This window comes from Lynx canadensis, chromosome E2 (genome assembly GCF_007474595.2).
Source record: "Lynx canadensis isolate LIC74 chromosome E2, mLynCan4.pri.v2, whole genome shotgun sequence".
Lineage (NCBI taxonomy): Eukaryota > Metazoa > Chordata > Mammalia > Carnivora > Felidae > Lynx > Lynx canadensis.
The window spans coordinates 47,692,479-47,706,669 of NC_044317.1; the positions used below are offsets into that span (position 1 = coordinate 47,692,479).

The 14,191-nt window shown below is 53.4% G+C and overlaps 1 protein-coding gene across 1 annotated transcript in view; it reads left to right on the plus strand.

The window, feature by feature from the left end:
* SPTBN4 (spectrin beta, non-erythrocytic 4) overlaps nucleotides 1-14,191 on the plus strand; it is a 73,992-nt gene that overhangs the window by 12,474 nt on the left and 47,327 nt on the right. The window contains 15 exon segments of the mRNA XM_032591494.1: nucleotides 479-630; nucleotides 1,921-2,094; nucleotides 5,448-5,505; nucleotides 5,508-5,541; nucleotides 6,536-6,616; nucleotides 7,760-7,875; nucleotides 10,042-10,154; nucleotides 10,251-10,438; nucleotides 10,513-10,598; nucleotides 10,601-10,629; nucleotides 10,900-11,058; nucleotides 11,686-11,908; nucleotides 11,911-11,980; nucleotides 12,745-12,757; nucleotides 13,076-13,220. Coding sequence (XP_032447385.1) covers nucleotides 479-630; nucleotides 1,921-2,094; nucleotides 5,448-5,505; nucleotides 5,508-5,541; nucleotides 6,536-6,616; nucleotides 7,760-7,875; nucleotides 10,042-10,154; nucleotides 10,251-10,438; nucleotides 10,513-10,598; nucleotides 10,601-10,629; nucleotides 10,900-11,058; nucleotides 11,686-11,908; nucleotides 11,911-11,980; nucleotides 12,745-12,757; nucleotides 13,076-13,220 — 1,641 coding nt within the window.

Here is a 14,191-nt window from a genome sequence, read left to right on the forward strand (position 1 = left end):
TCATTCTTGCCCTCTCTGACCCACCCTCTCCACAGCAGCCAAGAGGTCTTCCTGAAACACAGCTCTCATTCCCTCCCGCCCTCCTTAACCTTCTCTAGCTCCCTAGTGTATTATCTGTGCCCCACTAAACTGAGCTCTGGGAGGGAAGGCCTCTGTCTGTACTCAGAGCCAAGAAGAGTGCGGAGGCACATAGTAGATGCCCCAGTATGTACGGAGCGAATGAATAGGGCCGGCTGGGGTGGGAATGAGGGAAGGCTTCTTGTGGAAGCAATGTCTCAGGAAAGCTTTAAAGGACACGTCTCCAGGCGGGCAGCGAAGGGTGGGCCTGGCGTCCCAGGTAGGAGGGGCCGCTTGTGCGAAGCCCTGATTGTTGCAGAGCTGGGCCGAAACAGGGTTTGGCCCAGAGTGAGGGGCTGCGGAGAAGCTGCAAGGGGAGAGGTGCTGGGGGCGCGGGGGCTCATCAGAGCCTGTCCTTCAGATGAGCGCGAGGCCGTGCAGAAGAAGACCTTCACCAAGTGGGTGAACTCGCATCTCGCCCGCGTCGGCTGCCACATCGGGGACCTGTATGCCGACCTCCGGGACGGCTTTGTGCTCACGCGGCTCCTGGAAGTGCTGTCCGGGGAGCAGCTGGTGAGGGGGCCTGCGGGCCTGGGGGAAGGGGGCGGCCCCGGGATTCCGGGCTGGGCTACAACAGGGCCTGGCTAACCGACGTGTGGTGTGTCCTGGAAGAGCCCGATGGGTGAGCGGCCTCTTTGCTCAGGTGGGTGGGGCTATGGCCGGAAGTGGGGGTTGGGCGTGAGCAGCGTGGGGGCGTGGCTGGGAACCGAACCTGGGTTCTGCGGTGAAGGCCGGGGATCCAGCGGACTCTGGGCTTGTGGTGGGGAGAAGCTCCGTGGGAAGGGTGGGGCAATTGGAGAAGGGAGGGGCTTTATTAGAAGCGACTGGCCTGGGGGTAGTGCGGTAGCAAGAGGCTTGGCCGTAAAATTGGGGCAGGACCCTGTTGCAGGGTCTGTGGATGAAGGTGCAGTTGTCATCGGAAGGGAGGCTTAGGTCGTGGAAATCTGGGTAACCAGACAGAACTCTGGAATGGGTCTGGCTTGTTTTTATATGAGTTGCTGTTGTATTTTTTTTTTAAGTTTATTTATTTTTGAGACACAGAGAGAGAGCATGAGCAGGGGAGAGGCAGAGAGAGAAAGGGAGAGAGGAGAATCCCAAGCAGGCTCTGCATTGTCAGAGCAGAGCCCGATGCGGGGCTTGAACCCACGAAGAACGAGATCATGACCTGAGCGGAAACCAGGAGTCCCACGCTTAACCCACTGAGCCACCCTGGCGCCCCGTGTTGCAATTGTGTATCTGGGCTTGGATGAGGCTTCACCACAAAGGGTGGGATTCTGAGGAGCTAGAGGTTCATTAAAGGACCAGAGCCTGGAGCTCTGAAGTCCTGCGGGCATGGCTATAGAACAGAAACATTGGAAGTAATAGTGCAGCAAACCCGCGGAGACCTAGGGGAATGGGCATGGCTCTAGGCCGAAGCCTGAAAGGGAGGCAGTGAGGGGCGTGGCCAGGGGCCAAACCTGGGGGGGCCTGGAACAGAGGTCAAAGGCAGGGGACAGGAGTGTGGTTACCGGTAGGTTGCTGAGGCTTCTGGATAAAAGGTGGCCATCAGGTTGGATGTGGAACTTCAGTAGAAAGAAAGGGTGGGGACAGGAACTAGAATAATCCAGGAAGGGAACAGGCTCTTGAAAGGGTCTGGCTGGAAGGGGCAAAGACGTCCTTGGTCTTTGAGAAGACTGAAGGGGCGTGGCCTGGGTTTGGACATCCAGGGGGCGTGGCTATGGGGGGCCGACCTCGTTGGTAGCAGGCCGAGGGCACAGGGCCCTTGGCCAGGCCCTCCACCTCCCAACGCCCCTGCCACTCTAGCCAAGACCCACGCGAGGTCGCATGAGGATCCACTCGCTGGAAAACGTGGACAAGGCGCTGCAGTTCCTGAAGGAGCAGCGCGTGCACCTGGAAAACGTGGGCTCGCATGACATTGTGGACGGGAACCACCGGCTGACCCTGGGGCTAGTCTGGACCATCATCCTGCGCTTCCAGGTGATCCCCAAGTGACCCCTGCCCAGCCCACCCTCCCAAGGTGTGGCCTTAGGAGGGCTTCCGCCACCCCACACCCTGCCCTTATTCATCTGCTTATCTTCATTCATTCATTCCAAAAATTTTCCTACTATGATCCAGGAACCCTATTCCAAGTGGTGGGGATGAAAATAATGATAAAAGTAATAATCATTATCACCACCACCACTGTGATCATTTATATATTTTTCACCCTGTTCCAGGCACTGTTCTAAGCACTTGGCATTTAATACACACAACCCCATAAGGTAGATACTGTTTATTATATTTACCAGGAAGGCAACTGAAGCCCAGAGAGGGGAAATATGCTCAAGGTCACACAGCTGGATAGTAGAGCTGGAATTCAAATCCAGTCAATTTTGTTTCAGTTCAGAACAAAATCGACACATTTTCTGCCTTATGGAGCTTACATTGTCGTGAGGGAGACAGACATAAACAAACCCGTAAATACATAGACAAGAGATGTATGAGAAGTGGATAACTCTAGGTAAGAGCTATGCAGAAAGAATAGGTTATTTTTAATATATTTTTTTAAGTTTATTTTTGAGAGAGCGAGGGGAGGGGCAGAGAGAGGGAGAGAGAGAATCCCAAGCAGGCTCTGCAATGTCAGTGAGGAACCTGATTTGGGGCTGGAGCTCACAAACCTGAGATAATGACCCGAGCCGAAATCAAGAGTCAGAACCTCAATGGATTGAGCCAGCCAGGCGCCCAAGAATAGATTATGATAAGGCAGTAAAAGAATGCAAAATACCAGGTTGACAGTGTTGAGATTTTAGACTTGGTGGTCAGAGAAGGACTCTCTGAGAAGCTGATGGCTGCATGACATAAGATGAAGGGAGAAAGCATTCCAAACAGGAGGCACAGCCAGGATGCAAAGGCCCTGAGGGAGGTGGGAAGGAGCTGAAATGTTGGAGGTCCAGAAAAACCAGTATGTCTAGAGAATAGGAGACAAGGGGGAGCCAGGGAGGAGATGAGGTCAGAGGAGTTGACAGGGCCTAGGTGATCTGTGATTAGCAGTTTTGATTTATTCTGTTTGAGATGGGAGAAATTAGAGATTTTTATCAAAAGGATAGACATCATCAGATTTATTTATTTATTTATTTTAAGTGTTTATTTAGTTTTGAGAGAGAGAGAGAGAGAGAGAGCATGAACAGGGGAGGGGTAGAGAGGAGGGAGACACAGAATCCAAAGCAGCTCCAGGCTCTGAGCTGTCAGCACAGAGCCCGGGGCTGGAACCCACAAACTATGAGATCACGACCTGAGCCAGAGTTGGTCTCTTAACTGACTGAACCACCCAGGCACCCCAACATCATCAGATTTAGACAGATCCCTCTGCTTTGGGGGTGATTGCCAAAATTGGGGGCTGGGAGCCCAGGGAAGAGACTGGAGCTGGACCAGGGTGGGGCCAGAGGGAAGTGCAGAGGGAGGCAGATAGGAAAGATGCCCTGTAATGGGAATGGGCAGGGGAAGGGAGAGAGGGAGGCGTCCAGGCCAACATTCAAGGCTCAGGACCGGGGGATAAAGTGGGGTCACCCAGGGACAGATTTGAAGGAGGAGCAGATTTGAGGGACAGTGTGGGATGTGATGGTGATGAGGAATCTGATATCTAAAACATCAGGGGGAGCATTTAGGAGTCCACCGGATCATGGGATAGAGCTCAAGGAAGGGGTGGGGGCTGGAGACAGATATGGGCGTTGCCAGTACAAAATCAAGGAATGAGACTGGGGGGGGGGGCGGGATCCCTGCTGGCAGCTGGAGCCGTGCACTAGGGGCTGGCACCTCTTTGGAACCTAGTTTTCTCCCTCGGAACCCAAATGCCAAACTCAGCTCTTGAGTCCAGGACCTAAGTCTCCAACACCCATCCGGGGCTCTTGAACCTGCTTTAGATTCTGGGTCACTGAGGACATCATTGAACACCTACTAAGTGTGATACCGCAGAATACAAAACAAACATGCTGTGGTCCCAGAGCTTTAAGTTAGTGAGTGCATTAGTCTGTTAGGGCTGCTGTAACAAAATACCACACTCGGAGTGGCTTAAACAACAGAAATTTATTTTCTCAAGTTCTACAAGCTGGAAGTTCAAGATCAAGCTCCTCCTGATCAGTTCCTCCTGAGGCCTCTCTCAGCTTGCAAGTAGCCATCTTCTCTCTGTGTCTGCACATGGCTTTTTCCCTGTGTGGCACGTCCCTAGGATCTCTTCCTTTTTTTTTTTTTTTTTTTTTTTATAAGGACACCAATCATTTGGGGACCTACCCTATGACCTCATTTAAACTTAATTACCTCCTGGGGCGCCTGGGTGGCGCAGTCGGTTAAGCGTCCGACTTCAGCCAGGTCACGATCTCGCGGTCCGTGAGTTCGAGCCCTGCGTCGGGCTCTGTGCTGACGGCTCGGAGCCTGGAGCCTGTTTCCCATTCTGTGTCTCCCTCTCTCTCTGCCCCTCCCCCATTCATGCTCTGTCTCTCTGTCCCAAAAAATAAACGTTGACAAAAAAAAAAAATTTTAAACTTAATTACTCCTAAAGGCCCTATCTCCAAATACAATCACAGTTGGGGATTAGAGCTTCAACTTATGAATTTTGGGGGAGACACAGTTCAGTCCACAATGGGGAGACAGTACACCAGATGAATAAATAACAGGTATGGTAGAAAAGGAGGATGTGAAATTTGAGTACACATACTGTGATTTAAAATCAAGTGGTTGGTGAAGGCCTCACAGAGGTGATATGTGAGAAAAGACCTGAAATTGGGGTGGAACCATGTGGGCCCCTGAGGGAAGGAACAAGCAGTGCAAAGGCCCTGAGGTGGGAAGGCGCTGGGATTTAGTGAAGAGGATAGCAGGTCTCTGGAGCAGAGTGGGCTGCTGAAGGGAGGTCAGAGGCATGACGAGGGGAAATTTACTTTTACCGTGAATGAGACGGACCCACGGAAAGTCCAGAGGATGGGAAACATGTGATCTGATCTGGGTGCTCACAGGGTCCCTCTCTGCCATGAGGAGAACAGACTGTGGGTCAGGAGCAGGGAGGCCAGCCTGGAGGTGATTGCACTAGCCCAGGGGGAAATGATGGTGGCTTGGATCAGAGAAGTGGCCCAGACGCCAAAGTATGGAGGCTTCCCTGGAAAATGAGACCCTAGTCTGCAGCCTCCTCCTCCCCCAGTTGTGGATGTCCCGGTCCACTCCAGATCCCACCCTCACGCTCCTGAACCCCCAACCCCAGCCCGAGCCGCCCTCCCATCCCCTTTGTCCCTGGTAGCGGAGTGCAGGCAGGTCCCAGGCACAAGCCCTCTGGGTCCCAGCATCCATGTTTTATATCCTCACAGATTCAAGTAATCAAAATTGAGACTGAGGACAACAGAGAGACACGCTCCGCCAAGGATGCATGCTCCTATGGTGTCAGATGAAGACAGTGGGTAAGTGCACCCCCAACCCTGCCCCCACTGGGCGGGTGGGGCCCTAGCCTGATCTTGAGGGTCCCTTCTGGGACAAGAGTTCAAGGGACCGCCCAAGTCCTCCGTGTCAGAATGTTACATTTGAAGTTAATGAACTGGTAAATAAAATACGTCCACTCTTCTGACCTTGACAAATAAACCCGTGTAAGAATCTGGAAGGCCTGGTTCAAATTTAGAACTTGGGCCTCAGAAAACAGTGCTGGTTAGTGGTGGACCGTCCCCAGCCTGCTCGGTCTCCTGTATCTCATCCTGTACCTCGAGAGGCCTTGGGGGCACCTGTGGAACACCCAGCCCTAGTCCTGAGTCCTGGCCACCTCCACCCCGAAAGCAGCCTAGGACGATCTATACGGGGCTCTGGCAGCTCCCATGAGAAGTTCAGGCTCCTGGGTACCTTTGGTGGGGCTGAGAAGGGGGCCACTCAGGCTCTGCTGGGAAGTCTCCTGGTCCCCCAACTCTCTGCCCTGCGGGAGGGGCATGGCCTGAAACTCAGGTGCCCTCTGCCCCTGGGAGGAAGCGGAGAGCAGGTATGGATGGAGACTGGGCTTTCTCTGATGCTCAGCCTTCTGGGGCTGGCCAGCTGTCTTGCAACACTCTCTCTTTCCATGTGTCTGTCTTTACCTCTATGCCTGCTTTTCCTTGTTCTGTCTCTCCTCCCCCTTCTCTCTCCCTTCTGTCTCCTCCCCTTCCTCCTTTCTTTCTCCATCTCTGTCTGTATCTTGCTTTCTCTCCGTCTCTCTTTTTCCGTCTCCTTGCCCCTATATTTCTTTCTTTCTTTCTCTTCTTTTCTTCTTTCTTTTTTTTCTTTCTTTCTTCTTTCTTTCTTTCTTTCTATCATATCATCTATCTACCCCCCCACCATCCATCAATGTCTCTCTCTCTCTCCCTTCTTCTCTCCTTCCCACCCTCTTCTCCCTGACTGTCTCCATTTCTGCCTCTGTCTCTCCCTTCCACGCTGCCAGTTACCCTGAGGTAAACATCCAGAATTTCACCACCAGCTGGCGGGACGGCTTGGCCTTCAACGCGCTCATTCACCGGCACAGGTACCGTGGCCTGGGGCAGCCTGGCCCTGCCCTTCCCCCTCCCCCATGTCCCTTGGGTACACACCTGTACACATATGCATGTAGATGGCACACAGAAACGCAAGGACCCATCCCTTCACATTACACGAGGCACACACCTGCACAGAACCCTGTCCGGGCCCCATAGTCTGTGTACACGTGGAAACACACGTCCCTCGTGCAGCTGCGTAGACACACGCATACTCATGCACATACACAGCCTGTGCCTGATTCTTCGATGCCTCCAGGGTGGAGAGCTCACCCCCCATGGATGGTCTTCTCTGGTGTGTGCATGGTGGTCCTTCCTCAAGGCAAGCCGCAGAGCCCCCCTTCCGGCTCCCTGTGCACCCACATTTCACACCCAGGGCCTGGCGCTGAATTGGCTGAAAGGTGGGCATCCAGACAAGTTGAAACCCACATCGTGACTGTCCATATGACAGATGAGGGAAACTGAGGCCCGGAGCCTGGGAGGGACTTGCTCTGGTGCGGTCAGAGTGGAACCCAGCCTTTTCTTGCTGTGGACACATGTTCGTTCACAAGCCCTGCCTGTCACATACACACCCGTACACTTAGGGACACCCGGTCCCCCCAACACAGTGAGAAACCCACCAGCTGTACCCATGTCATACTAACAACGGTAACATTTACTAAGTGCTTCTGTATACCCGGCATTGTTCTAAGAGCTTTCCAATAAGTCATTTAATAGTCAGTGAGCCTGTGAGGCAGATGCTATTATCATCCCCATTTTACAGATGAAAAAAATCGAGGCACAGAGAGACAAAATAGCTTACCCAGAGTGACAGCCAGCCAGGAAATGGCCGAGCTGCGGTTTGAGCTGCGTGGGCTCGCTGTAGACCTCACACTTCTAACTGCTACGTGATACTGTTTAGCAAAGCACCCAAGTAGATGTGTGCATTGCCAAGTCGGTCCACTCATTCGCACGCAGTACTCACAGCCACAGATAAGTGCACAGACGTGCACCAGCATACACAGCTTTCCCCTCGGGAGGCGGTGCCCCTCCTGCCCCTGGCTTTGGGTGGGGCTCAGGCCGGGAGGTCTTTCTGCCTGCTCACCCCTGGCTCTGGAGCCTGCCTGCTGCCTGCCCGCCTCTGTGCCCCTGCCTAGGCCCGATCTCGTGGACTTCAGCAAACTCACCAAGTCCAATGCCAACTACAACCTGCAGAGAGCCTTCCGCACGGCAGAGCAGCACCTGGGGCTGACACGTCTGCTGGACCCTGAGGGTGAGCCCCCCACAACCCCAGTGGACTTCCTCCTGGGGGGACCCCTGACCCCCAATGCCAGCCCAAACTCCTCTCCATCTTGCTGCAACACCGTCCCAAACCCGAGTCCTTCTAAGTCCTGGCTCCCACCCAGCCCCTCCCCTTCTTCACCTCTAATCCCCTTTGCCCCCATCTTCCAGTCCCCTTCCTTTCGCATCTCTGTCTCCAGCCCCAGACTCATCTCCATTCCTGCCTCCAAATTGACCCCATCCCCTTCCCAACCCAAGCCCAGTCAGCTCCCCCAAGCCCAACCCCCTCTCCCTCCCTAACTCTGGTCCCAGCTCCAGAGCCACCCCACCCCCAACATTATCCCCTGACTTCAGCCTCATTCCTAATCCCAGACCCATGCCAACACCGACCCACCAATCTCTAGAATAACAGCATGTTCCCTCTCTCTGAGAGTCTGCTCTGTGCCAAGCACCTGGCTGGGAATTTTAGCAAAACTTCCCCGCTTTTATCCTCACACTGACCTGGATGGATAGAACTTATCCATCCTGTTTTAATTTTTTAATATGTATTTATTTTTGAGAGAGACCCGAGCACGAATGTGGGTGGGGCCGAGAGAGAGGGAGACACAGAGCCTGACGAGGGGCTCAAACCCACAAAACCGCAAGATCATGACCTGAGCTGAAGTCGGACGCTTAACCGACTGAGCCACCCAGATGCCCCCTTATCCGTCCTGTTTTAAGTGATAGGAATGAAGTCTCAGAGATGTGAAGTCACTTGCCCAGTGTCAACACTGAAAACCAGTACGTGGGACTTCTTGGGGAGGGGGGGAGGGGCAGAGAGAGAGAATCCTAAGCAGGCTCCATGCTGTCAGCGCAGAACCCGACGCAGGGCTTGAACCCACGAACTGTGAGATCGTGACCTGAGCTGAAACCAAGGGTCTGACGCTTAACCAACTGGAGGCTACCCAGGCGCCCTACATGGGACTTCTGGTACCTATATTCTGTGTCTGGCACATGGTAGGTGTTTAGTGGATATCTGTTCCACCAACCATGAGTGGTGGAGTAAGAGCTAAGTGTAATATTGTGCATTCAGTGGGCACATCAAAACGATAATTGGAATTTACTGAGTTTCTCCTCTGTGCCAGACTATTCTTTCTAAAACTTACAGTGCTCCTTTTGGCAGGCACTGTGCTAATCCTCAGTCTTGCAATAGGGGAAACTGAGGCGAAGAGAAGTTAGGGTCTGTTTCCTAAGGACATGCAGTGAGTAAGTGGTTGAACAGGGATTTAAGCACACATTTCCTCCAAAGCCCACCACCCTTGACCTCTGCCCTCATAAATAAATACATACATAAAATAAATTTACTTACAAAATAAATAATAAATACACTTCGTAAATATTTATTGAGCTCCTACTGTGCGGCTGGGCATGACCAGAACAATGGGAAAAAAAGGCATAGCCTTTGTCATCATGGAACTCAAACTCAAGATAAGGACATGATTGCATAAATGAATATTTATTTTTATTTTTTTTTTCAACGTTTATTTATTTTTGGGACAGAGAGAGACAGAGCATGAACGGGGGAGGGGCAGAGAGAGAGGGGAGACACAGAATCGGAAACAGGCTCCAGGCTCTGAGCCATCAGCCCAGAGCCTGACGCGGGCTCGAACTCCCGGACGCGAGATCGTGACCTGGCTGAAGTCGGACGCTCAACCGACTGCGCCACCCAGGCGCCCCACATAAATGAATATTTAATTGCAGATGATAAGTTCCAGGAGGCAATGATAAGATGCCATGAGGAGTAACAGGGTGACCGACTCTACACAGGGCGAACAGGGAGGCTTATCTGAGGAAGTATAAGCTGAGTGGAGCCTGAAGGATGAGTGGGAGGTAGGCATACAGAAGAGGGAACATTGTTCTACCTAGCGAAAACAGCATGTGCAAAGGCCCTGAGGTGGAAGGTAGAATGGTGTGTTCAAGAAGTAATTATGGATAATTTCTCTGGGGTTTGTAGGTGTCAGGTACTGTTTAATCTCATGAGGTAGATCCCCATTTGGCAGATGCCAGAATTGAGGCGCAGAGGCTACTTGTCTTGCCCAAGGCCACACAGCTAGTAAGAGTGGGCTCTCCCTCCCTCCACCCTCACTGTCCTGCTCTCCCCTACTCTCCTTTACCCCAGATGTGAACATGGAGGCTCCAGATGAGAAGTCCATCATCACCTACGTGGTCTCTTTCTACCACTATTTCTCCAAGATGAAGGCTCTGGCCGTGGAGGGGAAGCGGATCGGGAAGGTTTGGGGATCCAAGGGATGGAGTGGGTGGGAGCTTGGGAACCACCTGGGGGCACATCCGGGACGAGTCTGACCCCACCTTCCTTTGCTGGGTCAGGTCCTGGACCAGGTGTTGGAGGTGGGGAAGATCATCGAGCGCTATGAGGAGCTGGCGGCCGAGCTCCTGGCCTGGATCCATCGCACCGTGGGCCTCATCAGCAATCAGAAGTTTGCCAACTCTTTGAGTGGGGTGCAACAGCAGCTTCAGGCTTTCACGGCCTATTGCACACTGGAGAAGCCAGTCAAGTGAGGCCCAGCTCAGGAGGGAGGGCGGCAAGTGGAGGTCTGGAGGTGGGGGTCCTGAGCCCGAGCCCCTTCAGGTTTCAGGAGAAGGGGAACCTGGAGGTGCTGCTCTTCAGCATCCAGAGCAAACTGCGTGCCTGTAATCGTCGCCTCTTTGTGCCTCGGGAGGCTGTGGCATCTGGGATATCGACAAGGTGAGGTCGAGCATGTGGAGGAGCGGCAGGGTTACTCCGTGGCGTCGTATAGGTTGTGCACTGCTCAAGGGAGCCATTTACACTGTAGACATCCTGGACTGGATATTCATTCTGACAGTTTTCCAGCAGGAAAGTGTCACGAAGGAGCAATATCTTTTACAGTTTACATAAAGGTGTATAAATGCTAGGAGCCACCTCAGACAGAGAAGCCAGGGCCATTGAATTGTGGGGCGTTGTTGGGGTCTGACTGGCCTCCTCCCATCTCCCCAGGCATGGGGCCAGCTGGAGAAGGCAGAGCACGAACGGGAGGCCGCCCTGCGAGCTGAGCTGATCCGGCAGGAGAAGCTGGAACTTTTGGCCCAGAGGTTCGACCACAAGGTGGCCATGAGGGAGAGCTGGCTGAATGAGAACCAGCGCCTGGTCTCCCAGGTACAGGGTGCAGGACTTGGCTCTGGGTGAAAGGTGGGGGTGGGGGCAGGGAGGCATGCTGGGCTGGTGGCCCTGGGACCAGAGAGGGAGACTCAGTCTCCTGAGTGACAGAGAAGTGTTGGATTAATCTCCTAGGTGGCAAATGAGGGTGGGAAGGGAGAACTGGTCTCCTAAGTGAGCGGTGGGGAGGGGGGGGGCCTGATCTCCAAGGTAACAGGAGAGTGAGGTTGGTCTCCCTGGGGAACTAGAGGACAAAATTAGGCTCATCAGAAATAGGGAGAGTATTTAATTAGACTCTTAAATGACAAAGGAGGTTGTAGCTGGTGTCCGGGGTAACTCAGGAGGATAGAATTGGTCTCCTAAGTAAGAGGGTAGGGTAGGCCTGGTCCCCCGTCTCTAGGGCAATGGGAGGATGGTGACTGTTTCCTGGGTGACAAGTTTAAGGCTAGATATGTAATGGAGCCGTGTGGAGCCGGTCTCCAGGGTAACAGAAGAAAGCGGGGCTGGTCTCCGGGCAACAGGAAAGGGGGGCTGGTCCCAGGGTTAGTGGGGATGGCGGAGCAGGGTCAAGGTAACAGGTGGGTAGCAAAGGAAACAGGTGAGCATCTGTGGCCTGCCCTGCCCCAGGACAACTTCGGGTATGAGCTGCCGGCGGTGGAGGCAGCCATGAAGAAACACGAGGCCATCGAGGCGGACATTGCAGCCTATGAAGAGCGGGTGCAGGGCGTGGCCGAGCTGGCCCAGGCCCTGGCGGCAGAAGGTTACTACGACGCCCGGCGCGTGGCGGCCCAGCGTGACAGCGTCCTGCGCCAGTGGGCCCTGCTGACCGGGCTGGTAGGTGCCCGGCGGACGGGCTCGAGCAGAACCTGGCCCTGCAGAAGATCTTCCAGGAGATGGTGTACATGGTGGACTGGATGGAGGAGTGCAGGTGGGGCCGGCCCTGGGGGTCAAGGGTGGGCATGGTGTGCGGGGAGGGCAGGGAGGGCTACAGACACCGAACGGGTTGTCAGGGAGCCGGAGAGGGACGGAGAGAGAGACAGGAGAGGAGAGAGAGAGAGACGAGAGAGAGAGAGACAGGAAGAGGTGAGAGAGAGAGAGAGACGGAGAGAGAGACAGGAAGAGGTGAGAGAGACAAAGAGAAAGAGACAGAGAGACAGAGAGACAGGAAGAGGAAGAGAACGAGAGACAAAGAGAAAGAGACAGAGAGACGCCGAGAGAGGCGAAAAAGGAAGATCAAGGAAGAGACAGAGGAGGGGCGCCTGAGTGGCTTGGTCGGTTGGGCGTCTGGCCGCGGCTCAGGTCGTGATCTCGCGCTCCGTGGGTTCGAGCCCTGCGTCGGGCCCTGCACTGAGCCTGGAGCCCGCTTCAGATTCTGTGTCCTCTCTCTCTGCCCTCCGCTGCTTGCACTCTGTCTCTCTCAAAAATAAAATTTAAAAAACATGTAAAAAAAAAAAAAAAAGAGAAGAAAGAAAAAAAGAAGCCACAGAGATAACAGAGCCAGAGGGAGCTAGGGACAGATAGAGACAGAGAGACTAAGCCAGAGGAAGATGGTGACAGTTTGAGAGAGAGAAGGGAAATCAGAGAGAGATCAAACTTGAGAAGCAGGCACGAGGGTGGCAATAGAAATCTAAGCGGCCACAGAGAGACACATAAGAGAAGGAATCCTTTTGGGAAAGAGAGAGACAGGCTGGAGATACAGGTGCAGGGAGAGATGGAGATAAGAAGGAAGGAAGGAGAGAGAGATGGAAACAGGAAAGACAGAGGCAGAGAGAGAGATGGAGGCAGAGAGCAGAGGGAGGGTGGCGCCCGTGACAGAGACAGAGCGCAGGAATGTGGGGACAGACACAGGGAGTCAGGGAGAGCCAGCACGAGATTGATGGAGACAAGGAGATTGAGATAGAGATCCGAGTTCAAGGGATGGGGTGGAGGAGCACAAGAGTGGGCCTGACAATGTGGGGTGGGGCCTGCCTGAGGCCAATGCCTAAAAGGTGCTCAGGGCTGCCCCGTCTAGGCTCAGCTGCTGTCCCGGGAATGTGGGCAGCACCTGGTGGAGGCAGAGGACCTGTTGCAGAAGCATGGACTGCTGGAGGGGGACATCGCGGCCCAGAGTGAGCGAGTGGAGGCGCTCAACGCTGCTGCCCTGCGTTTCTCTCAGCTGCAGGGTGAGTCTGGGGTCGGGGATTGGGGTGAAGACTTCCAGGGCTGATGCTAACGGAAGCAGAATGACCCCTAAGAGACAGAAGGAAGGAGTGAGCTCCTTGTCTTTGGAGGCATCCAAGCACAAAATAGGATCACCCTCCATCAGGGATTATCATGGGGGAATTATTGCCTTGGGTGGAGGTTAGACCACATGATTTCTTCCTGCTTTGAGATTCTGCAGTAATAGTTCACATTTATTGAGCACTTCTGGTTTTTTTTTTTTTTAATGTTATTTTATTTTTGAGAGAGAGAGAGACACAGAGACAGAGCACTAGCAGGGGAGGGATAGAGAGAGAGGGAGACACAGAATCTGAAGCAGGCTCCAGGTTCTGAGCTATCAGCACATAGCCCGACGTGGGGCTCAAACTCACGAACTGTGAGATCATGACCTGAGATGAAGAAAGACGTTAACAACTGAGCCACCAGGTGGCCCTATTGAGTACTTGTTTTATGCTAAGCCCCTCACAGCCAAATCTCAGTGAATACCATGAAAAACCGTTGAGGTAATGTAAGTCAGGGCCTGTTCGGCAGCAAATGATAGAACTCAACTCAGCTTAAGGATAAAAGGGGAGTATCTTGGCCAGTGTAACTAAAGTGTCCAGGAAAAGGCAAGGTTGGCTTCAGGTATGGCTGGATCCAGGGATTGTCTGATGATGCTTTTAAGACTCTATCTCTCTGACTGTGGTCTCTATGTTGTGTCACTACCGGGCAGTTCCTTCCCTTGTGGTGTAAATCTGGGGTCATTCAGCCCCATGTTTTCATCCTAGCAACTTAGCGGACTCAACAGAGACAAGCCCCTTTCTCCCAATATTTCTGACAAAAGATTCCAGGAAAGCTTTCTTTAGCCCACTGTGGGTTCCATGCCCTCTGCTTAGCCAAGCATTGTGACCCCAGGCTCTGCACTGAGCTAACTGGCCACATCTATGTGACATGC